This window comes from Pogona vitticeps, chromosome 1 (genome assembly GCF_051106095.1).
Source record: "Pogona vitticeps strain Pit_001003342236 chromosome 1, PviZW2.1, whole genome shotgun sequence".
In the NCBI taxonomy this organism is placed as follows: Eukaryota; Metazoa; Chordata; class Lepidosauria; order Squamata; family Agamidae; genus Pogona; species Pogona vitticeps.
This window is the reverse complement of record NC_135783.1, coordinates 257,819,088-257,845,423: the sequence shown is the minus strand read 5'-3', so window position 1 is coordinate 257,845,423 and position 26,336 is coordinate 257,819,088. Positions and strand designations below refer to the sequence as shown.

The window sequence follows — 26,336 nt, the reverse complement described above, 5'->3', positions numbered from 1 at the left end:
TATTTGTCATCTGAGCTGGGGGTCACACACAAAATGAAATCCACACACCATCATTGGAACAAAACAGGCTACAACTTTATTGGTTACAGATACAAGTACCAATAGTCCTGGTGCTAGCATAACAGATGGATCTGCATCTCCTGACCAGCTTGTTTCCCACAGTTGAAGGGAACAGCTGGAGTCAACTAATAAATCCAAGCACAAAATGATTGATTCAGCTGTGATATTTTTATGGTATGATCCTAAAACTACCAAAACATTCTATGTTGGGCCCTAAATGCCTCTAACGTTTCACCTTTGGGCACAAAAAAATCCCTAAACTGAGCAATGCAACAGTTCTGAAGTGTTCAAAAAGGTCTTATGCAAGCATAAAAAAACATGGGTGGAACAAAGGAAGCACTGCTTGACTCATAGCACCACATGGTGAATGAGAGGAGAAAGTGAGCAAGCAGTAACCCACTTTCTGCATATACAACCACTAAGATCAGGATGTAATTCTGGACAATGTACCACGTAACTCCATGACAGGAGGTAAGTGGGGATCCTTGTTTGTACTCAAGCATTTTAATGCACTATATCTCAGAGCCCACAATTTTGAAAGGAGGAAATACCATGCATGGGAACTATATAATAATTAGTTGTGGAATACCGAAGAACAAAGCTGAAATCAAATCTCAAGGGATACGAATCTTGGCCACTTCCCTGGTGGTTTATCTCACCAGGGAAGAGTACACAATAGTTCGAAGAGAGAGCTACAACACGTTAGTCTAATAACCTAATTTCTATTATAATTCTCCTTATGGCAAGTTGTTTTCATTACAATGAGAAACACTTCCTTCTAAACAGAGAATTGGAGCATAATAGTAAAATGAGTATGTAAAGTTAGCAAATGAGCAGCATCACAAGTTTGGAAAATAAAGTCTCTCTCTCTCTGTCTATCTATCTATCTAGTTTAAAACAGTTTTAAGTACTCTGAGTAACTTACCGCAGGCAAGGCAAAAAACGAAATTGCAAACACAGAAAAACAAGATGCAATGGTTTTTCCTATCCATGTCTGAGGCACCTTGTCTCCATAACCAATAGTTGTAACTGTCACCTAAAAATGAAAAGAATAAATATTATTAGAGCAACAGCATGTAGTTTTGATAGCATTTCAAGCTGCCTTCTGAGGCAGCAGCCATGGAGCAAGTAGCAGGGTGACAAAAACATAGTCCAAGGACTAGATTTCAGGGTCTCCTCCCCCGCACCTTTCCCTCACCCCAAAATGACTGCCCAGAGAACAGCTGGTAATTAATGCAAGCAAGCTACAAACAGGCCCAGCATCTTCACCTGGGCTAGCATGAGTATGACCAGCCTCTCCAGGTTTGATGCTACTCATCTCATCCTTTCTTCCCTTTTATTTTTTAAATGATTAGAGATGCTCATTTTATTATGCATTATTTTAGTTTTAAGTATGCATTTTCCTTTTTTTGAACAGCAAGTTTTAAAAAATTCACACTGGGAGTGAAAACATTTTGTGTTCCCCATAGAAACTTTCATCACAACTTGTACACAGATCTTTCAAAGGACCTGTCAGTTACAAAGTTTGATCACAGGTATACAAGTCATTTCCATACTCACAACAATCTTAGCCCTGTCCCTCAGAATATTCAGCTTTGGAATTTAGTCTTTTTCTAACTCCTTACATAGTTCCAGTCTCCTTTTACTGTGAATTTAACCATTTTCTCTTGTTTCTAGGACTGCCTTCAATTTAAAATCTCAGTTTCGAAAGCAAAAAAATAAAAAAGAAAGAAAAGGAATTTGCTTCCAACTGTTCATTGAAAAACAAGCTACATTTCAAATTCTACATAATAACTGAAAAAGTATAAGATTCTTGAAATAAAATTAGAAATGCTTTCTATCAGGTATAAGGCTGAGTTACCTAAACAGGCCTTGCTGATATGTACTAATACTGTAGACCATTAAATCCTGAAATGTTCAGATTCATCTACTGTGAAATATTTTGAAAGTTTGGAACATTCTTTTGATAATATTCTGCTTTGGAACAAGCAATCTGCCTTTAGATGTCATGAGAAGAGATGCGCAAACCTCAGCAAAATGGCAGATCATTGTGGTTCATGGTTCGTTGAAGTCTGAGAACCACGAACTTCCCAAAAGGTTTGGAAAAAATGAACCATGAATTGGTTCACTTTGGTTCAGATGTTTGGCATTTCTAGAATGCATCCCCCCCAGCCACTTAGAGACACCAAAATCATGGACAAGCCTACCCTAACTCTCCTCTACACCTCTCCAAGTTTGGTGAAGACAGGCTTGTTTATTTCCATGCAATAATTTGCGTCTTCTTTCTTATATCATGTATGCATATACTGTGGATGTTAGCATCTCTCTCTGTTTCTGGAAGGGGTGTATTTTTAGTCCCATGGCTGAATATTTATTATGTACACCATATATATCCTCCAGGGAGTATATAAACCTAGGGACTTGATTTATATCCGACCAGACCTGCGCTAGATTTATATCATCCAAGGAATTCAAGATAATACATCCAGAGTATACATACTACACTACTACACCTATGTGGCATAGTGGCTAGAGTCTGACTTCTAATCAGAGTTCAGATCTGTGTTTGGCTACTGAAACTCATGAGGGGAGCTGTACTAGTAAAACTGCTCCTTAAATAACTCACGCAGAAATAAAAAATAAGGAAGACAAAGATGTTGTGGAACCTTAAAGACTAACTGATATATTTTAACATGAGTTTTCATGGACAAATCTACTTCCTCAGACACTTCCTTGTTCATGAAGCTCACATTAAAATATAGCATTTAGTCTTTAAGGTGCCACAACATTTTTATCTTCTTTTTAATTTTTATTTTATTTTTGCCTGATATGCCAGCACAAACTAACATGGCTACTTCTTCTACAACTTAAATATCTTACTTACCTTGAAAGTTCTATTGGGGCTGCTATACATCTGTCCAGATTTGATGACACATAACACACACACACACTCCAAAGTGATTTTGAAATACCGATCTCAGTATTAGGTAATCGGCTACTGTGTCCCGACTCCTTTCTTTTTAATATCCCAGGACATCTATTCTGATCATCAATGTTATTATTACAATCCCCAGCAAAATATGACAAATTATACGCCAAGCACTGCAACCAGAATAAGTAGCTAAACTATGTTTTTAGGTGACAGTATTTAATCTGCACAATTAGAAATCTTGCTGCTTTTGTATTCAAGGTATTCTATCAATACCCACAAAATATATGCATACACAAGACAGAAACAAAGTGTAGTTTTGCATGGAATAAACTTCATTCAGGAAAAAGGAAAGAGGACAGGAAATTGAATTACAACATAGCTCATGTTAACATGCTATAAATTCAAAGCATTAATTTAGAACTTCACAACTTGGAAAACTTTACGGCGCATGAGGTTTCAGGGCTGTGGGCAGCCTGCCTAAATCTTACTTTTCTCTTTAGGGAAAACTGCACCAGCACTCAACATTAATCTGTATTGCTGGTTAAATTTATAGCAAGACAGTGTCTGCTAGTGCATGATTATGATACCAAAAGGAATCAATAGATGTAAATATACACACAGAGAGAGAGAGAGAGAGAGATACTTATATGGTATTTTCAGATGTTGTAGCAATGCACAGATGCTAAAGAAGAAGAAACAGAACACTGACAAGTCAATTCATTCAGATGATTCGCTGATTCACAACATCTAGGATATTTAGGTCACAGTACATTTAGAAATGCAGACTTTGTGGGGAAAAATGTTACAAATGTGTTTTTAAATATCTCTTTCAATTATAATTTTTGTGCAGTTTTTTGAAATTGCAGATCAATGTGGAAATGGGACTGATGTGAAAATGGAAAATTATAGGTTGAAGTGGGCACATGGACTTTTTAAAAACTGCAGATTAAGGTGGAAATTGCTAACGTAGGAAAATATGTGAAAGTGACATGGGCCAGAAATAAACTGATCCATTCATTACTAACCACTTATTATTCATCAACAAAACTGAGGAAATGCATCACTTACAAAAGGAGGCTCAGATTTACAGATGATGTCAATAAACTAATTTATATGTTTATATAGTGATTGGAAAAGTTACTTTTATTAGCCCCTTTATTATAGCTCTCAGAATTGCCGAGTAAAGTTAATAAGAGTTGTAGTTCAAAATAGATCAATTTTTAAAGCTCTGCACTGTTATCCATTTAAATAATCACTACAATTTAAATATAAATGCAATACATTTCAAGTTAGTGGGAAGACTGTAACCATTTGACCTATCTAGAACCAAGAAAAACTAAAAGCATCTTGATGGAAGAGCCGAAGAGTGATCACCCAGATGCCAACTATAGCACCTTCTCAACAAGTCCAATCAAAGTTTATGAGAATTGTAAAAGACTCCACTGACTGGTTCTTCTGCCCATTTCCCTATTAATTTTAAAGTGTCTTGAGACCAAATTCCCTCATGGATTAGGCCAATATTTTTTAAAGCTGAACTATTTTGTCTTCTACTTATTTCTTTAAGCTGTAGCAGCAGAATACAAAGTTACCTGTACACTGTTTGTGAAGCAATTCTAATACATACCATTTTAAAATACTTGTAAGCATATTTCGTTAACATAATGGATGGAGGCCATACAGACAAAATCATTTAGCCTCTTTGCTATACTTAACATCTGATGCTTTAGAATTAGAACTGTGACATAGTAAAAAAAGGAGACATTATCTGAGTAGCTTTATTTGGTCAGCTGGATAGTTTTACAGCACTATTGTCCACTGGACAATGTCTTAGTCCGAGCATTTGACAGTGGTGAGACTTTGATCATTTCAAAATTTTGAAGCTATACTGGCAAAGGTCAATGTAACTGAAGGTTATATGGGCATATAAAGAACAATGATACTCTCCCCACCAACCCGAAAAACAACCCTAAAACAAAGCCTTGCAGGAGAAAAGAGAGATCCAAAAGCAAACAATTACATTGTCTAATTAAAGTGTTATGGCCCTGTTGACTGATGTTCATTACCACCGAGATGCACCCTGCATTAAAACAAGGCAGTACCTTATGCCTTAAAGATAAAATTGATTTATTATAACACAGTTGTGTGGAGTGAAACTCACACTTCTATTGTACACGAGTCCCTAGTCCAGAATAACTCAATCTTTGAGACACCAAGAGATTCATTGTTTTCATTACTTTGCTGCAATTTGCCTCTACTAACTAAATATAAAGAAAGGTTGATTAAATACAGTGGGGTCTCTACTTAAGAACTTAATCCGTATTGGAAGGTGGTTCTCAAGTTGAAAAGTTCTTATGTTGAATCTGCATTTCCCATAGGAATGCATTGAAAACCATTTAATCCATATCTGCTCTTTTCCGTCCATAGAAACTACTGTGGAACCTCTACTTAAGAACTTAATCCGTTTTGGAATGGTGTTCTTAAGTTGAAACGTTCTTAAGTTGAAGCAAAATTTCCCATAGGAATGGACTGAAAACCAATTAATTCGTTCTGGCTGTTTTTTCTGTTATGTAGAGGTGCGTTCGTACATTGAAGCATTAGTTCCCATAGGAACTAATGCAAAGCTGGTTAATACATACTCTACCACTAGGGGGAGATTTTTTTTTTAACCTAAGATGACCTAAGGTTAAAAAAAGAGCAGGAAAGGTTTTTTTTCCTGTTCTTATCTTGGATTTCTGTTCTCAAGTAGAAGCAAAATTTAGCAAATGGAGCTGTTCTTAAGTTGAATTGTTCTTAAGTAGGGACGTTCTTAAGTAGAGACCCCAGTGTATCTAAGGTGATCAGCTGTACTTCCAAGTCTGTGATCAAGAAGACTTGAAAGAATGTTGCTGCTGTAAGCTACATAGAGAGGTACCAGATTCCTGAGGGTCAGCAATGGCCAGGAAATACACATCCAGTCCTTGTACAGGAGACATCAAGACATTAGAGGGAGAAGATTTTTTACTTACTGCTCCAGTTACTTCCTCTTTCTTAAAAACAAAACACTCTTTTCAAACTTGAAATTCTTTTTTCAATGGTATCATGAAAAAATTTCATCTTATTAATCTACAAGCAGACATGGACACTTTCTGTAGCATCACAACTAATCTTTTTCTCATCTTGTCCAACTTTGGAAGTATAGAAATTTAGGGTGTAGTCACTGAACTTTTAGAAATTTAAGGTAAGATTGAGGACAGGCACAGACTGAACCTGAGACCTGTAAGAAATCCTCCTATCCTTATGCAGTAAATCACCCTGACTTTTTCTCGAAATGAGACTGTGAGCTAAGCAAGCAACCTAATGCTTCCTTTCCACAAATGTCTTTGTTCAAACTTCTCACATGGGGTGGTTAGTGTCACATAACAGTTGCAATTAAGCAGTGATGCATCGGGATAATGTAGGGTTTTCAAAAAGGAAATTATGGATACAACTTTATCACTTTTGTGAAATGGTGAAAGATCTTTATTTGTATCTAACCAATATTGATAATTTGTCTGCATCATGTGCAAAGAAAACAGGTAATCAAAAAGCTTTAAAATAAAACTATATGCTCTCTAGCTGGCTGGATAGCTCAGTGGTTTAGGTATATGACTGTGAAGCCAGAATTTGGGAGTTTGATTCCCCATGGTGCTTCCTGGGAGAAGATCCAACCTGTGTAGTCATGGGCAAGCTGCATAGTCCCAGAGCACCCCAGATGAAGAGAAAGCTGAACCACTTCTGAGTACTTTCTACCTAGAAAACTCTGGAAAGAGTCACCGTAAGTCACAATTGACTCAATGGTATGCTGCTATTATTATTATTATTATTATTATTATTATTATTATTATTATTATTATTATTATTATTATTATTATTATTATTATTATTATTATTATTATTATTATTATTATTATTATTATTATTATATGCTCCCTATATCTCTCTGCAACACTCACGGTCACAGTTTTAAGGAATGCTCGTCTGAAACAAGATGCTATGGAAATTACATGGCTGTTACCAAAGAGAGATTGCTCTTCTCTCTACTATAATATTGAGTAAACTACATTGTGTGACAAATCTCTTATTGATTGCATTACTTACTGAGCTCCCCTGCCCTTCACTGACTGAAGTCTGCAGCAGAGTGGAGGGAGGGAATGCTACCTGCAAAATGATTTCACCATGCCGTATAATTTAGTTTGCTATAAATTACTGGGAAAGGTGGAAGGGAAGAGACACAAGGTCGGTGCTTTGGAAATAGCCATATCGTCATCCGGTTTCAACCCAGTTCAAATGGAAATCAGCACAAAACTAAACTGGAAGCCATATCCAATTGTGAGTGGGAAGCAAAGCATTTATGACCAAACTTAATTGCCTGTTGGAAACTTATTTACTCAGAGGTAGCAAATTTGAGCCAGGGTGGACTCATTTAATATTTATTTATTTATTTATTTATTTATTTATTTATTTATTTATTTATTTATTTATTTATTTACTTATTTATTTACTTATTTACTTATTTATTTAACTTATTTACTTATTTATTTAACTTATATGCTGCCCACACTACCCGAAGGTACAGTGATGATGATTTTAAAAGGGTGCCTTCCTATATTTGTCCTAGAGTCAATTCAGTTCAATAGACAAAAATGAGAAAAAAGAACACAGACATAGCAAGAATCAATGAAAGCCTCATCTTTTTAAAATGACAAAGGAATGTAAGAACAAGTAGCAATAATTTGATCCTTGTCCCCTGAGCACATACGCATGCAAATGTAAGATGTATAAGACAGCCAAGAAATCCAGGTTTACTGATATCTCTTGATAAAACAAACCAGAGTTGAAGCAGAGTTTGGCGGGGGGAATCTGTCCTCCCTAAAATAAGACCCATTTTAGTTAGCCTTTCAAATATCAGTATATTTTCAGTCTGGGACTAACAGCTCTTAAGGGAAGGGATAATAATGCCTACGTGTAGAACTGCCACTGCTCCACTCAAAATCAGCTCCTCAGAAGTGAGCAGACATGGTTTGCACCATCATTCCTTGCTATTCAGCCCTCATCAGGGCTTGACTGTATTTCTAATATTTTTTATTAATGCAGTTTGCCATAAGTGAAATTATATGTTAAAACATTGCAATTATCCTGCAAAGCTGCTTCACATTGGTGGGAAAATTGGTCTGGCTAATTTAAATCATTCATTATTCAGTGTGGATTTTATTAGCAAATGCTATGTTTGCACTTCATGTAGCTCTACATTATATTATGTTACCAAGTCTTCTTTTTTGAATAGCAAAGGAATTGTATTATTTGAAAGAATATAGAACTTTTTAGGGTAGCTGGTTCTATATCTTATTGTATTTTTTAACAATTCCCAATTTATGTAAGCTTCAAATTGCTGTATTTGAGACTCATATATTGCTGTTTTATTTCTTGTCCAATATTCAGCAACAGGGATTGTATTCAGATTGTGTGCAAGGTCCTTTGGTCTGTTTTTTTATAAGTTATTTTCCCCATTCCTATTGAGAAAAGCTTTCAGCACTTACAAAGCACCACTCCTGCCTGACAGAAGTATACCTTGGCTGCCAAATTCAAGGGTATTGTCTTTTTGTATGTAATGCATCTGCCACCTTTAATTAAGAATCCCCATGAGCCATTTCCCTGAATAAGGAAATTCTAGATACTGCAGTCCTACCAAGCTTCCAAGAAAATATTTTAAATCTTGAAAAGGAAGCGTATTTTCTAATATGAAAGATATTGTATTTTATTTACTATTTACATATAGGAACAAGTGGCTGGGGAAAACTTACGGAGTTTACATACGGTATTGTATAAATATTTGCAACTAACCATCTTGTTTTTCACTCACTAAATGGAAATCATATTTGATACTATGCTAACTCAGAGCATCCAGCACACTCATTTAACAAATTTAGTCCCCACTATCTAAATGTGCCTAGCCATACCTGTCTATGTAGTTTAGCAGGAGGACTGGAGCTCCAAAAAAGATCTGCTGCCTATATTTTCTGATTTGCAGTGTCCAGATTTATCAGAAGCACAGCTAGCATAATATAAAAATAGTGTAACTGTGTGAATGCTGGGTAAAGCAGAACTTGCAGGAGTGCAAAGATACAAGGCCCAGAACTATGACCAGAGCTAGAGAAGATATGATTAAAGCCAGAAACAAAATGAGAATAACCATTTTCAGAAAGAAACCTGACTTTTAGAACATCAAAACCAGTAATGTTGCTCAAATACCGATCTCACATGACCCACACCCCAGCCTAAATGTTGCTGAAGTCAAGTGACCTAATCTTAAATAGAAGTCAAAATTTAAAGGGTCTTCCAGTCATATGGGGTGAGGGGAAGCATACAAACCTGATGTTTATTCTCATAATGCTAAACCATGGTTTAAGCAAGTCCTAGTGCAAGGCCATAATAAAGATGGTTATTTCCCTCCTCCCCTTTTCTCATACTTATACGGTGACATATTTCATACACATTAAATTTATCACTTGATAAAAATACATTTTTCCACTATGATCTTCTGCTACTGATAATACTTACAACTCCCCACCAAAGGGCATCTGCATAGCTGCTAAATTCATGTTTGCCTGAATCATCCACAGCATCTTTTTCAGCCAAATATACAAAATAAGATGAAAAAATCAGGCCAAGGAACCCAATGTATAGGGTGGTTATCAACTCCTACAAAGAAAATGAAAACAAAAGAATGGAAAGTTTGTGACATTTCAGAACACAGATGTTGCCAGAGGCTATTCTGTAAAACTAGCATTAACTCTTGTGCTCAGCTAATCTCTTGGGGTCTGCATTCCACTGCAGTAAGAAACATAAGTAAACTAGGTGGTTTATGGAGAAAGTGGGTCACACTAATCCTGCATGGACAGCAATTAATTTCAAATTTCTCAAGAGTGTAAAAAAATTCCAATATGTCTTGACTAAAGGCTTGTAAATCATGTTAACCCAGTATTGGGCAAAAAGGTAACTCGTATGGATTGCAGATGAAAGAATCCTATAATTCTGAATCTAGAGAAACATCAACAATATTGTCAAAACAGAAGATTGACACATGATTTCCCATCACTGGAGGTTTTCAAGAAAAGATTGGACAGCCATCTGTCCAGGGTGGTATGAGATCTGGGATGGTATGAGGTCTCCTGCTTGGGCAGGGGGTTGGGCTAGAAGACCTCCATGGTCCCTTCCAACTCTACAATGATTCTATGATTCACTCCTAGTACACTCCTATGCATATCTACTCAAAAATACCGGTAAGCTCCCTGACCCAAATCCCATTCTCAGTCACATCTAGAACAGAGCCACTAAATCAATGCAATTTTAAGTCAACACTTTTAAGTCCTATTGATAACATGAGTCTACTCTAGTTGGAGCTTGGAAATGGACCACTACATTCAACTAAACTTAATTTCACATGTGTATGATTGTAGCCAAAATTCCAAAACTATTGTTTATGATTTATGGTAAAAAATATGTGCATGGAAGAAACTATGATCTGGACAAACTGTAACAGAACTTTAAAATTACATGGAAGATCTAGCAACATGTTTCCACAAGTTTATTCCCCCACATGCATTGGTTTCAAAATTGCTAAGGGTTTTACCCTATTAAATAATTCATAACCAATTAATCATGCTAGCCTTAATAAATGTATCAATTAATTAAACAGATTAAATGTACACATGAGTAAAAAGCCATTCTTTTGAACCAAAAAACAGATCTGGTTTATTAAATATGTCATAGCAGGCATTTTTCATATACAAGTAAGAAAGGATTATAATTTAAGATCATATTTGTCATAAATTCAAATTGAATTTAAACCAACATTTTACACACACACAAAGAAACAGTTCTGATTGATCAGGAGGGCTTTTAGTCAAAATTTAAAACAAACAAACAAAACTAAAAGAAGCTGCAAACCTTTAAAAAAAAGTCTGGGTACTTCAAAACTATTATGTATAACATGTGACATAAATTTCTAACAGAAAATTCTCAAAACAATTAATGCTATCAGACTTTTACCACAGACTGGGGCTTCTTATAACAAGGGAGACAAAAAGGGAGTCTACATTTTGTCCTCACACAAAGTGCTATAAACAAATGTAATCTTAGCCATGTTCAGACAATTGCATCTCAGTTTATTAAGCCAAGGTATGCACAAGTATTTCACCTACATATACAGCCCCTTTGCAGCAAACTAGAGTTAAATTAGAATGCCTTCATAAACCAACTTCATATTTTATCCAAACTGAAAAGCTATTATTATCAGATTTGGAACTAATCAGGATATTAAAACATGAATGGACATTATGGTTATTTTAATATTCAGATAGCTCTGAAGCTACTAAGCCTAATTTCCTGTTCAGTTAAAACAGGAAAATAGGGCTAATTTGAGGGTCCCTAATCAGTTGGAACATGCAGTTGTTCTAGCTAGGACTAAGAACAAAGGAGAGAAGAAAAGAGGCTGCATGCACAAGCAAAAGGCTCATGCATATGTTGGCTCATTAAGCTGAGGTGTGACCATCTGCACTGTTACCCATATATTGATTTAAATAAATTATATGTTGATGGACGGACCACCTGTCAAGGATGCTTTAGTTGAGGATTTCCTGCTTTGGAAGTGGACTGGACTCAAGTTACTCCTGTGCTCCCTTATCACCCAGTCTTCTATAGTGGAAATCCTAGCGTGCACAGCTTCGGTAGTCTAGAGCTGGTGACATCAACAGTCAAAGCAGGTTTTCTGAAATTAAACATTTCTGCCCCTCATCTCCCAGCCCCCACAGGCCCCAGAGAATTCATTTCAGAACTTGTGAAGGCTGTGGGATAGGAGGGTGAAGTCTTACTGAAAATCAAAGTAGCACAATGGCTTTACTGGCAGTGGCAATTTAAAGACACCCTTCTCCTGCCCCTCATCCCTCACGGGATCTCAGCAATAAAAGGAGTTACTCAGAACCCACAGGGGGCAGGAGACAGAAGAAAGAAATGTTTATTTTTCAAAAACTTGCCTCAACATATGACTGCATCAGCCCTATGCCACAGAACTCATATGAACGGAATTTTAGCATATGATTTAACAATCATATGTGCCCGTTTATACTGTGAATGTGACAAGATCACATATCAAATAATTTATGTCTCAATCCTAAAAAGTTGCACTCTCTCCATTAGCACAAAAATTGGTTTTCAGTGCTACAGCTCACAGAGAATCCTACTCTCAGAACTTAAAGCAGTAATTCAGTTCTGTTCTCTTCTGATGAAAGTCCTCCACAGCATTCTAACTGAGGACCGTCACTAGCTTCTAGGCCTTCAGTGACCAGCAGAAGCCTATCATGTGTGAAATAAAGAGTGAGGGAAGGTTCTGCCCCACTCCACACACCACAGTAATCCAGCAGGGATATATGGGCAACACGGTGCCGAATCTGGCAAAGAACATTTCTGTTGGCCCCAAGAACTACAGAATCAGTGCAAAGGTTTTAACTGCCTAACAATAAAATATCTTTAGCGTTCTCAGTTGTCTTCTCGTGTTTTATGTACCTGTCTGTGTATGAAAACAACTGATCCCAGAAGTCTCCAGGTGCCACCCTGACGGTCTACGTGAAGCATGCGCAAAATCTGCAAGAACCTGATGCCCCTGGAACAAAATTTATTAAATTAAGTGAAAAAAAATTTTAAATCCACAAAAAGGTACTTTTTAAAGAGAACAAAAAAGGAATTATTGCTCATTGTTAACATGCTTACCTGATAGCTGAGGTTGCAAAAACTTGACCTTTAGAACCCACACAAAGCACTACCATTGAAGCAACAACTACAATTAGATCTAGAAAATTAAAAAAAAAAAAGACACAACATGCTGTGGATTAGAAATTTCTTCTCACTTGTGTGCATTCATGATACTTCATGCTAGAAGCAGGTTTCAATTGGGTGTCTATGTCAGATATAGGAAATGTTACTTTCCCCACCTCTAATGTACTCGCATACAAGTCTCATTCATTGTTGAGACTTACAGTGCACGTAAAGATTACAGTCCTTAATGTTTAAAATTATTGCACTTCCTTAAACATGCTATTCTGATTGTTGCATTAGAATGTCAAATGTTCTCTGAATTACCAGAGAACACAACACCAGCAGAGACAACATTTCTGGCTTAGGAAGTGGAAAAGAATAAAATCTTTTTAAATGTAACAGAAACAGTTAAGTTCAATATTATGAATACTCACCAATAATGGAAATGGGCTTTCTAGCAAAACGAAGCCTTCCCCAGAAACCAACATATTTACTTCGGCATCCTGAAGACCATAATCGAACCACATATTCTGTTCCAAAAAACACGACTAATACAATTTCCTAAAGAGGGGGTGGGGGAAGAAAAAGAAAATTGATTGATTTAATCATTTTTAATATTTTCCAGGTGGCATTAACTGAAAATGAAATGCTTGTGTGTGAGAAAGTATAGTGTAAAATATATAAGAATAGAAAACTAGGCAAAGAAATATAATTTATCTCATGGAATTTAGCAGATCCAGATGTGATAAAATTTTTAATATGCATATTAGAATCATGTCTCCTCAAATTCTCACCCATTTCAGTAGTACATATTTCCTATTATTAGGATTGTAACCTTAATTTAATATTTTTGTTTCCATTTTGTACAATATTAATATGAAAATAAATATAAAAGGTGCTGAAATACAAGAAAACTAAAGCATAGTACAATCCTACATACAGAGGAATATGTTCCACTTAACTTGATAGGGGTTACTCTAAATAGATATACCTGAGGTTTCAATGCCAATGATACAATTGTTTACATGAAAATTTTATGACATATTTTTCTATTTCATTTGTTACTTTTTAGATTATTAATTGTACATGAACTGGATTATTCTAGAATATCCCTCTGTCACTTCATAATTGGAGTCAATAGGCTCCCAATATCTTATTTGAAAACAACTATTAAGTCAATAAGCCAGCTGGGTTGTTTTTATGTTGAAAAATAAAACTAAAAAGCAGCTAAGAGAAGCTCATGCTATATGTGCCCTCTAAAACTACCATACTTCAAGGGAGCAAAATACAAGAAAATAGCAATTAACCAAAATCAAACCATGAGAAAGGGAAAAGGGGAGTTGTACTGAACAAGAACTCCACACATGCAAATTAGAGTTTAATTTTGTAAGAAGAGTAGGAAAACAGAAAGAAACAAAAGACTACATTATGGGTGCTTTTAGATTTGCAATGTGCAGATTTTTGCGGGGGGGGGAGTGTTATTGTCAGTAAAATTTGCATGAGAGTTGTGTGTATTTAAAGAGCCTCCGTGGTTCATTGGATAACAGGAACACTGACAAATATGCAAATGTAGGCTGCCCTACAAGTCAATGGTTACTGTCATCCAGTTCTTTGCATGACAAGCAGACAAGCTTAAAGAACATTGATTGTTCTATAGACTCCTGCAACTGGAGAGAACAACCAGTCGGCTTACACCAAGACACATTTTTCACTCCTGACGTTTTGATAAAGGCTTATTGACCTAAATGAGACCCATGTTATTCAAGAAACATTAGAGGTGAAAGTGCACAAGCTGTTCTTCATGGTCATACACAAAAATGCCAGGTATCCATTAGCAACTGGCAAATTCTCCCTCCCTTGCCCGTGGCCGGGTGACAGACAAAAAGTGTTTTTTAATATCTCATCTTGTATAAATGCAATAAGCCATCTAGTGGGGGAGGAGGCTGATTGATTTTTGTCACTACATTTAGAGGCAGCTGCCAAAGAAGTTCAAGACAGGCAAAAGGCAATACTATTTACATTTGAAATAAGCTGGGACAATCATTAGAAAGGCAAACAAACAGGTCCTCATGAACTACTTCAATATACCCCATATACCATTCCCTAGTAAACCAAAGTTTCAGTCATTCTGCCATTTAGCTATTTTTCAAAACCACCTAGAAGACATTTTAAAGCTTAATTTCAAGTTTAGCAATTGTCTGTTGTCATCAACAAAGACAGTAAAGTTATTAGGAGTGAACCAAGTAGTAAAAACACATCTCACACCAGACGCTTGTATTTATACTGCACTATTCAAAATATCTTGGGGACGTGGTGGCGCTGCGGGTTAAACTGCAGAAGCCTCTGTGCTGCAAGATCGGAAGACCAGAAGTCGTAAGATCGAATCCATGTTACGGACAGAGCTCCCGTCGCTTGTCCCAGGTTCTGCCAACCTAGCAGTTCGAAAGCATGCAAATGAGAGTAGATAAATAGGTACCGCCATGGAGGGAATGTAACGGCATTCCATGTCTAGTCGCGCTGGCCATGTGACCACGGAAATTGTCTTCGGACAAAACACTGTCTCTACGGCTTGGAAACAGGGATGAGCAACCACCTCCTAGAGTCGGACATGACTGGACTAAATGTCAAGGGGAACCTTTACCTTTACCTGTTCAAAATACAGTCGTATTTCTTGCAGAGTATTGTCTGTGCGTAAATCATCCACCTTCTTTTTTAGAAAAGCCCAGTATGAATCCTTTAAAACTATGAGCGAACCACCACCACCAGGAAATAGGGCCAGGAAGGTTTCTGGGCAATAGCAGATCACTTCTTCCATAACTCATTCTTTCTGCAAAGTACAGTGTTACCTTCCTTTCCTAGTAGCATAAAGGCTATAAGTGGGGGTGAGCAAGATTTGGGCTTTCAGATCTTTCTTTCTTTCTTTCTTTCTTTCTTTCTTTCTTTCTTTCTTTCTTTCTTTCTTTCTTTCTTTCTTTCTTTCTTTCTTTCTTTCTTTCTTTCTTTCTTTCTTTCTTCTACTAAAACTCCAATATATACCAACAAATGCTCAAAAATAAACAAAAAGCATTTCCTTTAAAAAAAAAAAGGCATACACACACCCTTAATTCCCTATCCCAAGTTGTGTACATTTTTGCAGCCTAACTAATGCATAACAAGTCACCTTTTATCTCCAAACTCAAAATGCAACTGGGGATCTGACAAATGGACTGCATTCTACAAAAATTTGCATTATATTTGTTCATCTTTAAGAGGCTACACATCTCTTCATTTAAAAAAACGGTGCTTTACAGCTACATTTCTGGAACTATAGTGAAAAATTATGTAAACATTTGCTGTAAACATCAGGGCTGGAACATGCAGCACCAGTCATAATATCATGACAAGAAGAGGCTTCATATCTGATACTGCTAAGGACACTTCGTCCTCCCATCATTTATTTTAACTTGAATGTGGAATCGATTCATTTAAATTGATCTGCCATATATGGCAGTATCAGCCATACTTTTTTGTCTGACGGACATCATTGCTGATCTGCCCCAATCCAAAATTTTCTTTGTCAGCATAAGGAAATACATTTTATGGGCAAGAAACTAAGAAACTGTAAGTATCCAAAGAGTTATTCATGGCAGGAACTCCACCATGGAGAGACATTTTGAAATCAAGCTAATCCCTCCTCCCCAAAGGTACTTCCCTTGAGTGGAATTTTTTACAGGTGATAAGCTTTAACCGGAATTCTCCTAATACAGAACAGAGCTAATGATAAGTAAAAAGCCAATGTGGGAGAGAGAGAAACATTTGCTCTTCATTTCCCATAGAACTTGCCTTCCATAGAACTTGCCAACCAGTGTCTATCTCCACTAATCAGGGTTTATCACATGGCAGGAAAAATATTCCCAGAGGACTAGTGTTCCTAGACTCAAGTGAAAGCAGATATAACATTGCTCTCTCCTACACTGATCTTAAACAAAATCCCAAATAAGAGGGATGGTGTCACTTGGCTAACTTTAGTGCGTGTTAAACTAATGGCTTTTCCTCTGCCTTGAGGGAAAGTTTTGCCAGCTAATATAAGCTCATAGTGCACCTGTGCCTCACAAATTTCACATGCAGTCATTATTGGCAAAGAACATCATAGCAATATTTTTAAACTTCTTACTAGGCTGTGCTAGACGACACTCAGTTGGAATTTGCATACAAACTATATTGAACCCTCCATTTCTTCCTTTAATGATGGCCTGTTTAGTTCAGAGCAAAAATTTTTAAAGAGGTTTTAGCATACTTTAGAAAGGATCAATATCATAACATCCACACTGTGAAATAATACAGAACAAAAACAAAATTTTTACTAAAGTTCAAAAATAACTTACATTTTTATAATCTAAAATATTAAATATTTGTTTCTGGACCAGCAAAGCATTAAACATTAGTAAGAACCAATGGAGTCATGAGTATGGTTACAACTAGAGATGGGAACAAAGTACTTAATGCCCTTTGTTATAAGTCATCTGCAGGGCAGCAGAACTACCATGCATTCATGTCCCCCACCCCCCCTCACCGGCACCTCCACTTGCCAGCTGCTGCAGGTTGCTCCAGACTTCCCTTCTCTGCCTCCCCCAGCAGCTGGCCACTCAAAGGCAGTGCTGCAGGAATCCCTGCCACGCCTCATCATCTGAGTGGCCAGCTGCTGGAGGAGACAGAGAAGGAAAGTGCCACCCAGAGTTTCCAGTCAATGCTGCAGCTGTTGAGACAGCATTGTTCCCTCCTTGGCTTCCCCATATGTGTAGGGCAAAGGAGTCAAATCTGTATCCAGATTCTCATTCTGGTCGTAGGTACGGACATCCCAGCATCTTGTACATCAATCTAGGAAGACAACCTTTATTTCTCGGATCAGAGAAAATTATGGAGAGCTTCACTTGCTCAATATTTTCCCCAGTGGGGGACAGTATGGGCTGGGCACTGTTTCTAAGACTCAAGCACCAGCTTCAGGAGCCCTCCCTGTGACTCAATTTGGGGGAAAATATCTTTAGTTCTAAGAAGAATACTTGGAATAGATATGACCCAATGCCTCTAAGTCCTGCTAGAACAAAGCTACCAACATGAATCTGACCAAGCTCCAGGCATGCTCTGGTCCATGGGGTTACGAAGAGTCAGACACGACTAAATGACTCAACAACAACAAAGGGAAGTGAATTGACCTCCTTACCCATTCTGTGCCTGAATAAGGGCACACTGTTTGGTGTCTGCCCTGCCCTGCACCTTTTTGAGTTCACTCTGAACCTATCCTTTTCCAGGGCAGTATTTGTCTTTTGCTGGATCTCTGAGAAAATGCCACTGGCTAGAGAAAAGCAAAGGGCAGAACCAGATCACAACTAGAGTTGGGGGTACTTGCATTCGTATACAAATACGAATATCCCCGCACAGGTGGCATTAACGAGGGTTAATGGGGCTGGACAGTCCACTCACCAATCTGCCGTGGATGCGGATGGTGCAATTCAACCAGTAGCTCCACAGCACACCATTCACTCGCCACTCTTCAACCTTGCACTGAAGCTTGTCCTTCTGACAAGAGTAGTGAGAGGATCCCGCGCTGCGGAGCCTTTGGTAGAATCGTGCCATCTGCGTCTGTGGCAGATTGGTGAGTGGACTGTCTGGCCTCACGGGGCTGGATCCTCATTAATGCCACATATGTGTGGGGATATTCATATATGAATATGAATACCCCTATCTCTAATCACAACCAATGATGCAATTGCAGTAAGCCATACAGTTTTAGGAGTTCCTGAAGTGCAGATAGCATTGGAGAGCTTTTGGCAGAGAAGCAGCAATATACAGTGCTCAACATCCTATTTTCTTTTCCCCATTGTTTTGACTACCATCCAGGAAAATCCTGAATCGAACTGGTGAACAGAGTAGTTAACAAAGGTGGCTACAGAGAAAGGAGTGATAGAGCGACATTAAAAAAGCATTGGGCACTATCCTCCTTGACTCCTTTTGAAATGGCAATACAGAATGTCTGTTTTTCCTTCACTGGGATTTCATTTCATCCTTTTTCCAATTCTTAGTCTCCTCTCCTATTGCTCATCAGCCCAAGTAGGTTAATTTTTTTTAAAAAGACAGCTTATTTCTTATTGGACAACCATCTGTCAGACCTGCTTTGACTTGGATTCCTGCACTGAGCAGCAGGTTTGACTCGATGGCCTTGTAGGCCCCCTCCAACTCAACTGTTCTATGATGAATAGTGAATAACAAACACTTCAGACCCATCGTTATATAAAATTAAATAATCCCTACAAACCACCATGCTTTTGCATTTTGGCTTTACTTTATGTATCAATCTTAACTTTTTGATAGAGATTGATTTTTACAGGAATATTATTTCTGGCCAGTACCATATTTTAAGTTGCAAATCTAAATTTCATAGATGGGCAGGATCCAGAGGGTGTGAGAACCAAATTTTCTGCCTCCAGGATCTACCGAAGGCTGTACCAGACCTGAGAAATGAAGTTCAAAGTGGTCAGAAGTCCACCTCCAATTCTGTGAACTGGAGGTTGGGGCAAAGTAAAGCATTGGAGGGAGTGTCTGCTGAACTTTATTTAACTCCTGCAGGCTTTCTGGAGAAGAGAAGAAACTCATGTTTTTGAGTTAGGAAAAGAAAATTTCAGAGTAAGTAACAATGAGTGATTTGCCTTAGATTAAGTCCTATGATGCTCAAGAAGCATAACTTCTAAGTAGACATTCCATTGCTATTTTGACCAGTGTCCTGCTGAATTTCCATGGAGCCAAAAGTTCTATCAGTCAGTACAGTAGCACAAGATCATACCACTTTATCCCTCATGGAAATTATTAATGTGCAATAACAATGATCACACCAGATACTGTATGTGGTCCTGCATTACTATGCTAGCTGAGCTTTCTGATAAGTGAGATCTCAATAAAAAGCTGATCTGTATCTTTAATGTCCTCCTATGTCCTCCTTCAAAGCCTTTTACAGCATACTTTTTGTTGTTTAGTCACTAAGTTGTGTCCGACTCTCAAGAGTCTCCTCGAGCATCACAGTTCTAAACCATCAATTCTTCGGTGGTCAGCCTTCTTTATGGTCCAGCTCTCACTTCCATACATACTAATACAGCATACTAATTCTGTCCATTTTCCTTTCATACCAGCTCTACGTGCTTCATAAAACCGTAACACTATAACAGCTGATATTATAATCAAAATTTAGAAAAGAGTAAAATTCTCTTTTTCCATTTTAAAAGGACAAGTAAAAGCAAAGATATATCTCTCAACCATTTTATGAAAGCTGCTTTTCAAATCTCTGTTCCTGTACCATCTCAATTATCAATCCAAATTTTTGGTTAAAGCCTTGAAAATGTGTGAGGAACAAAGCAGAAAGGCACAACTAATTTTACATGTGGAAAACATGAGGCACATAAATGTCAGCCATTTTCTAAATACTGTCTCTTCTTAAAAAATGGTGGACTCTGAAACTAAACTTGGCATCCAAGTGGCTCAGAAAGTTCCTTCCTTTCAAATGATCTGTGTAATGAACTGTTAATATAATTCATCAAAAAAAGATTTGTTAAATAGATTTCAGGTCTTTAAATATTGTTTAACTTTTATTTCAAGGCTTAGCAGTTTACAACCAAATGAGAAAGCAAACTTAAAATTACCTACCCTGTGCTCAAACACACACACACACACACCAAAAAGGGGGGGAAACGATTGAGCTTTAAAATTAAAAATAAATCTACCATATAATTGTTATTCATTCACATCTGGACAATCCCCAAGCAGTTTTTCATGTCAGACTCCACAATGATAAGAGTTCAGGCACCGTATTTCTGTTTGACATTTACATAAACACAACCTGCTCTTGCCTCAACATTTTTGAGTTCTCTCCCAAACTTGCTCTAGGGAATAGTCATCATGCTCCTCCACACAGCTGCAATAACAGTTATACACTAAAACTGTAGTCTGTGGGCACTTAATACACCTCACAGAAAAACATATGCACCATTGGTAAGGGGGGAGGGAGGAGGAAAAAAGAAAACCCTCTCACAAACTTTAAAGCACCCAAACCTCATTCAGTCAGCATTTTAATGTTCCCTCTAAAAGTTAGCTTGAAATATACAAATGTATTTCCATTAGGAATACAGTGAGCTGTGTGTAACGGGGCAGTGGCACACAAGAGGTGGTTGGATGGCAGCATTTGACTATTCATGGAAAACAAGAGCTCTCTATTTCTAATTTATTGCTGTAGTTTCAATGGGTGGTACCTTTTGTTTGTTTGTTTGTTTAAACATTTATATCTCACCTTGTATTTGAAGATTTCAGAACAACATGCAGTCAACAAAATATGTTTTAAAACTACAGTATTTCAATTATTCATCACAATTCAACATAGTCAAAAATAAAAACCTCAATCCAATTGACAGTCACCTGCAATGACTATGATTGCTCAGCTCCACAAGTTTTATTGAACATTGACATTTTAACTTGTACTCAAATGAGGCAAATGTTTTTGCCAGTCCAGACTCCAAGAGCAGTGCATTCCAAAACTGTGGTTCCACATTCAAGAAACCCCTCTTCTATATTTCTGTTCACTATATAGGAGTAAGACATTCCCTACGATAGGCGGGAAGGCTCCTTACCCATTATTATTATTCTTCAAGCACAATCCAAAATTTGCAGACACAGCTGCATTCTGTTTTATTAGCAAAATATTATGGCCTCATTTAAGAGCCTGCTGGGAAGAATGCCTGGGTTTTGTATTATAAATATTGGACAGCAGTCTCCATCATTATAATCTCTTTAAAATTAAAGAAGATAATAACACTGTGAACTTTCCTTAGTTCAGGAAATAACAATACACTTGCCCACTGTCCCATTTCAATTATCCTGCCCAGCACTCTGGCACACAATATATCTTTCACTTGGTTCTCCAGTGTACATTAGTATAGCAATGTACTAACTATTGAAAATGTCTGAAGTCAACCAATTCAAGTCTAGACCAAATGAAGCTGCCCAGAATACAACCCCTTTCCAGTCTACATGTCTTGGAAATTACGACTACCCTCAACCTGGCCCAAATTGCTGCCAGTAGTATAGTTTTTTGGCTGTTCTGTTGGCAAATCATAGCCAGCGGAGTAGTTGTGCTGAAATACTGTACTGTCCTGTCAACAGATCTCTATGATCAGCTACAGCCAAAGAGGGTTCTGCCAGCAGAAGGGCATTTATCTCAGTAGAACTGCCTAATCCCCTACAGCCACTGCACTACGAGTTAGAATTGTGCTGTTAATTTTCCTAGCTTTGGTAGAGGCTGAAGACTATATTTTTTAAAATATTTCATTGCATAATTCACTAAAAACCACAAAAATTCCCAGTAATATACTACAATTGACATTAAAACATGTTTAGTTAACTATTCTGCAGCTGATTTTGGTGCTTTAAAAAAAAACATTCTCAGGGGTGATAAGTGGGTAGCAAGCAAATGAACAGATTCAAGATCTTGTTGTCAAAATGCCTCTAAACAAGCCCTTTAAAGGTGATTTTAAAAGTAATGAGAAAACATTACTTGAAGACATTACACATGCATTCACATACACATTCCACAAAAACTCTTTCAGCATTCTTAACACTCACTAAGTTACTGCTGAAATGAAACTTTGTGGCAGTCTTACAAAAAAGAAAGAAAGAAAGAAAGAAAGAAAGAAAAGAAAGAAAGAAAGAAAGAAAAGGGTCATAGAAAGCTACATTACTCATTTCCAAAGTGACGTCAATGTTTTTAAAGGTATTTTTTCTGCCTCATATAAGTAATAAAGGTTTATTTGTGTTTGTTACAGATAGAAAATACTGTACTATTATTATTCTGTGGAAACTACAGAGACACACCATGAAGAAAAGAATCATAGAACCATACTCTGGATTTCCTTCCACTGCCTATAGGTGTCCTTTTTTGTTTTCAGGACTTCTCTGAGCTTTTTGTGAATCCACATTGGTCTTTTTTCTTATTTTTCTCTACCTTTTCTTCTTGTTGAAATCATTTGTAGTCGTGCCTTTAGAATTTCCTTTTTCAAGAAGCTCCCATCCATCTTGGACTCCTTTTCCTGTCAGGATCTCCTGCCATGAGACCACACTTACCATTTTTCTGGGTTTATTAAAATTGGCTTTCTTAAAATCCAGCGTACATGTGTGGCTACACTCTGTTTTTGCTTCATTTGAAATCAAGAACTCCAGAAAAACACTGTGACTTTCCCCCACAGTTCCCTTTACTGTCACTTCATACACCAAGTCATTTCTATTGGTTAGATTCAGGTTTGGATAGCTAATTCTCTAATTTCTGCCTTCACTTTTGGTCAGAGAAAACTACCAGCTGCACAGTTTAGGAATTTCTTGGAAGATTGTTGAACAGTCTTCCCCAGCCTGCTACCCTACAGATGTTTTAAGTTACAGCTACCACATAGCCACATTGGCAAAGATGCATAGGAGCTGTAGCCCAAAACATCTGTACGGGACTCAGGTTGAAAAAAAAAGTTGTTGAGGAAATATATATTAACTGTATGACTGGCACTTTACACAATCCTCTGTGAAAATTTGATTGTAGTCTTGAGCTCCATGGAATTCACTTGAGACCTTTAACACTGACAATCAGTGGCACTGCTTGGATCACCAGCCTGTAGCCTGACACCACATGGATGGGACATGGATTAGAGCAGCAAGCTGTACTCCCAACCCACCAGTGCTCTATGGACTGATTACCCATTTCAGCTTTTAACATTACACTTCTTGTTTGCTCCTGCTTTGGATTCTGCTCCATGCTGTCATTTCACAGGACATGTTTCCTGCTGCTGGCCAAACTCCACATTAAAATGCCCACTAAGTTGGGATGGTTTATTCCCAGATCAAAACTTCCTTTCACCCTAAAAACACATTTAAGCTTCTGCAAGTGTGGGTACTGCAAATTTTTATTTCTGCCAAACTGTGGACTCCTATCTCCTCCCCACCCCACCCCCAGTTTTCATTACTTACTTCCATTTCTGTCAGGCAAAGGTATCTGTAGCAAAGAACTGCAGTGGGGAAAGTTAATCAAAACTGGTCCCAGGCACTCCAAGCCGCAGAGCTCATGTGAGCTTCCAATGATAAAGATGAATCTAAGGGTACCTCCAAACTATGTACTTGGTCCTTCAAGGGGAATGTGACTCCATCCATAATAGGTATTCTGGAAACCACCAAACCAAAGAACTTCCATCTGGCCAGGATTCAGCTTCAGATCACTGGCCCTCATCCAGCTCTATGATCCAACACCTGCACAGCCTCAGCCAGCCTTGATGATAAAGAGAGTTGAGTGTCATCAGCTTGCTCCTAATGACCTCTCCCAGTGGTTTCATGCAGATATTAAACGGCATGGGAGATAAAATGGAACCCTGTGGCATCTCACAGCTGCATCACCACAGGGCTGAGCAGAGGTCCCCCCAATGCCACTTTTTGGAACTAGTTTTGAAGACAGGAATAGAACCACCACAGTACAGTGTTTCCTACTCCCATTTCATGGAGCTTGTCAAAGACGATAGCATAATCAATGGTATCAAAAGCTGCTGAGAAGTCCAGGAGAATCAAAGGTGCCACAATCCCCCTGTCTTTAGCCTGGATCAGGTCAGATCTCTCAGATCAACTAAGGCCATTTCAGTACCAAACCTTGGCGTGAAACCAGACTGAAATGGTTCCAGATAATCAATTTCCTCAAAGAATGTCTGAAGCTGACCAGCCACTGCACACTCAAGCAGTTTCCCCCAAAAGGGGATATTTCAATGGGGAGTAGTCGTCACATATTTCTGAACCGGAGAGTCCTCTTCAGAAGAGGGGATACCACCACATCTTTCAAGACAGAAGGCACCATATTTTGCCATAATGATGCATTTACTATCAAGTACACATGTGATGGGACAGACCAGTTCAAATATTTTGCCCATATTATCAGGCCACAACAGCTGAAAATGTTTTTTCCCCCTCAAATGGACTGCACAGTGTGCTGGACATCTCCCTGGGCACTTTAAAATTTGTGGCAATGAGTTTCAAGTGAATAGGAGTGTCTTCCTCTTTAAAGTGCCTAGCAAATTTCTCATAGCAGGTGATGGAGGGTTCCGCTCCTAGCCTTTTTGAGTCCGATCTTGGCAAACTCTTAACTACTCAGAACATTTATGTTCAGTAGCAGGTGGAAGATGCAATAGCATTATCAAAGTAAAACTTTTCCCCCACTCAACTGCAGCATTGTAGGCATACAGAAAAGTTCTCATTAGTTTCAATACTGCTTTGAGAACTGTGTCACCTCTACTCTAGCCATTGGCCAGCTTGACTGAGTAGCGAAACGTTTCAACTTAGTATGGAAGAAGTCCAGTTGCCATGACTCAACTTCCAGATACATTGGCCAGCTTGTTTCATTGTCTGTAGTTCTTCTGCAAACCAAGGGAAAATATGGGCTCCACCATACCAGAGTGGGCACCAGGGAGCAATGGGAAAGACTGCAAACAGTAATACAGCAGCAAATATTTTTCATTGGGCAAGAATGTCTAAGGTCAGTGTGAAGGGGTTCGCTACCTCCCTCTGGCAGTCCCTCATTTTTGGCGGGAAATAATAAAGGCTTAGACTTTATAACTTTCAAACCATCAACTTTATTCTCCCCAATGTCCACCAGCACTTCACTTGAAGGTAACAACGGTTCCAACTTAGGCAACAGGCCTTCATTATTGTCAACAAAACTCTTACTATAGTCCCAGGGGCTTAACAGTGTAGTACTCCACACCATTCCTTGTCCTCCGACCGTGGGGCTGGGGCACTCGAGTGCCTCACCCACCCCCTCTCATCTGGACCCTCAGGGAACGGTGTAGTAGTTTTCTCCCACTCTCGCCGCAGCTCAGCCTCTCTTGGTGCCACTATAACTGTCCATTCATGGGTCACCAGTCCTTTTGGCTTCTCCGTTTCGCGTTCAGGATCGGGAAGGAGTCCTCCTATTTTCAGGTTGGGAAAGTCCTTTAAGAGTCCCTGGTTGCGGACTCTCTCGAAAGCTTTCCATCTTTCCTCCCTCTTTTTCCGCTCGTACTCCTTCACGACAGTGCTGAACCACAACGCACCTTCCTAGCTTTTATCCTCCTCCCATACTGACACCTCCTGCTCCGCCCACTCCGCTTCAACTAGACAAACCTCCATTTTTCCCGCCTTTTCCTCAACTGTCAACTCTCCTGCCTTTTCCTCCTCAGCCCCTGTCATCTCCTGATGTTTCCCTTCTTTACTCTGTTCCTCTGTCTTGTCAACTACGGGTGGCACACTCTTTGCCTCTGCTCCTTCACTGTCAGTAGAACAGGAAAGAAGCTGTGGACTTATCACATGAGCAACTGGGGGTGGAGCGGGACTGACTGGCATGTGTGAAGTTATTTGTCTAGCTACCTGAAGTCCAATTTGCTTCTAAAGTTTCCAAGGTGCAATCTGTTTCTCTGGCATCTGACCTTTCTGTAGGAGAGAGTCC

At 38.3% G+C, this 26,336-nt stretch overlaps 1 protein-coding gene across 2 annotated transcripts in view; it reads right to left on the bottom strand.

The window, feature by feature from the left end:
- The window catches only part of KCNQ1 (potassium voltage-gated channel subfamily Q member 1), a 417,925-nt gene that overhangs the window by 298,427 nt on the left and 93,162 nt on the right, over nt 1–26,336 (bottom strand). For both annotated transcript variants that reach the window (XM_020788821.3, XM_078383845.1), the window contains 5 exons: nt 13,255–13,381; nt 12,776–12,854; nt 12,572–12,668; nt 9,569–9,709; nt 986–1,096 (listed from right to left, as the gene is read on the bottom strand). In XM_020788821.3, the coding sequence (XP_020644480.3) occupies nt 986–1,096; nt 9,569–9,709; nt 12,572–12,668; nt 12,776–12,854; nt 13,255–13,381 (555 nt within the window). The remainder of the gene's footprint in view (nt 1–985; nt 1,097–9,568; nt 9,710–12,571; nt 12,669–12,775; nt 12,855–13,254; nt 13,382–26,336) is intronic.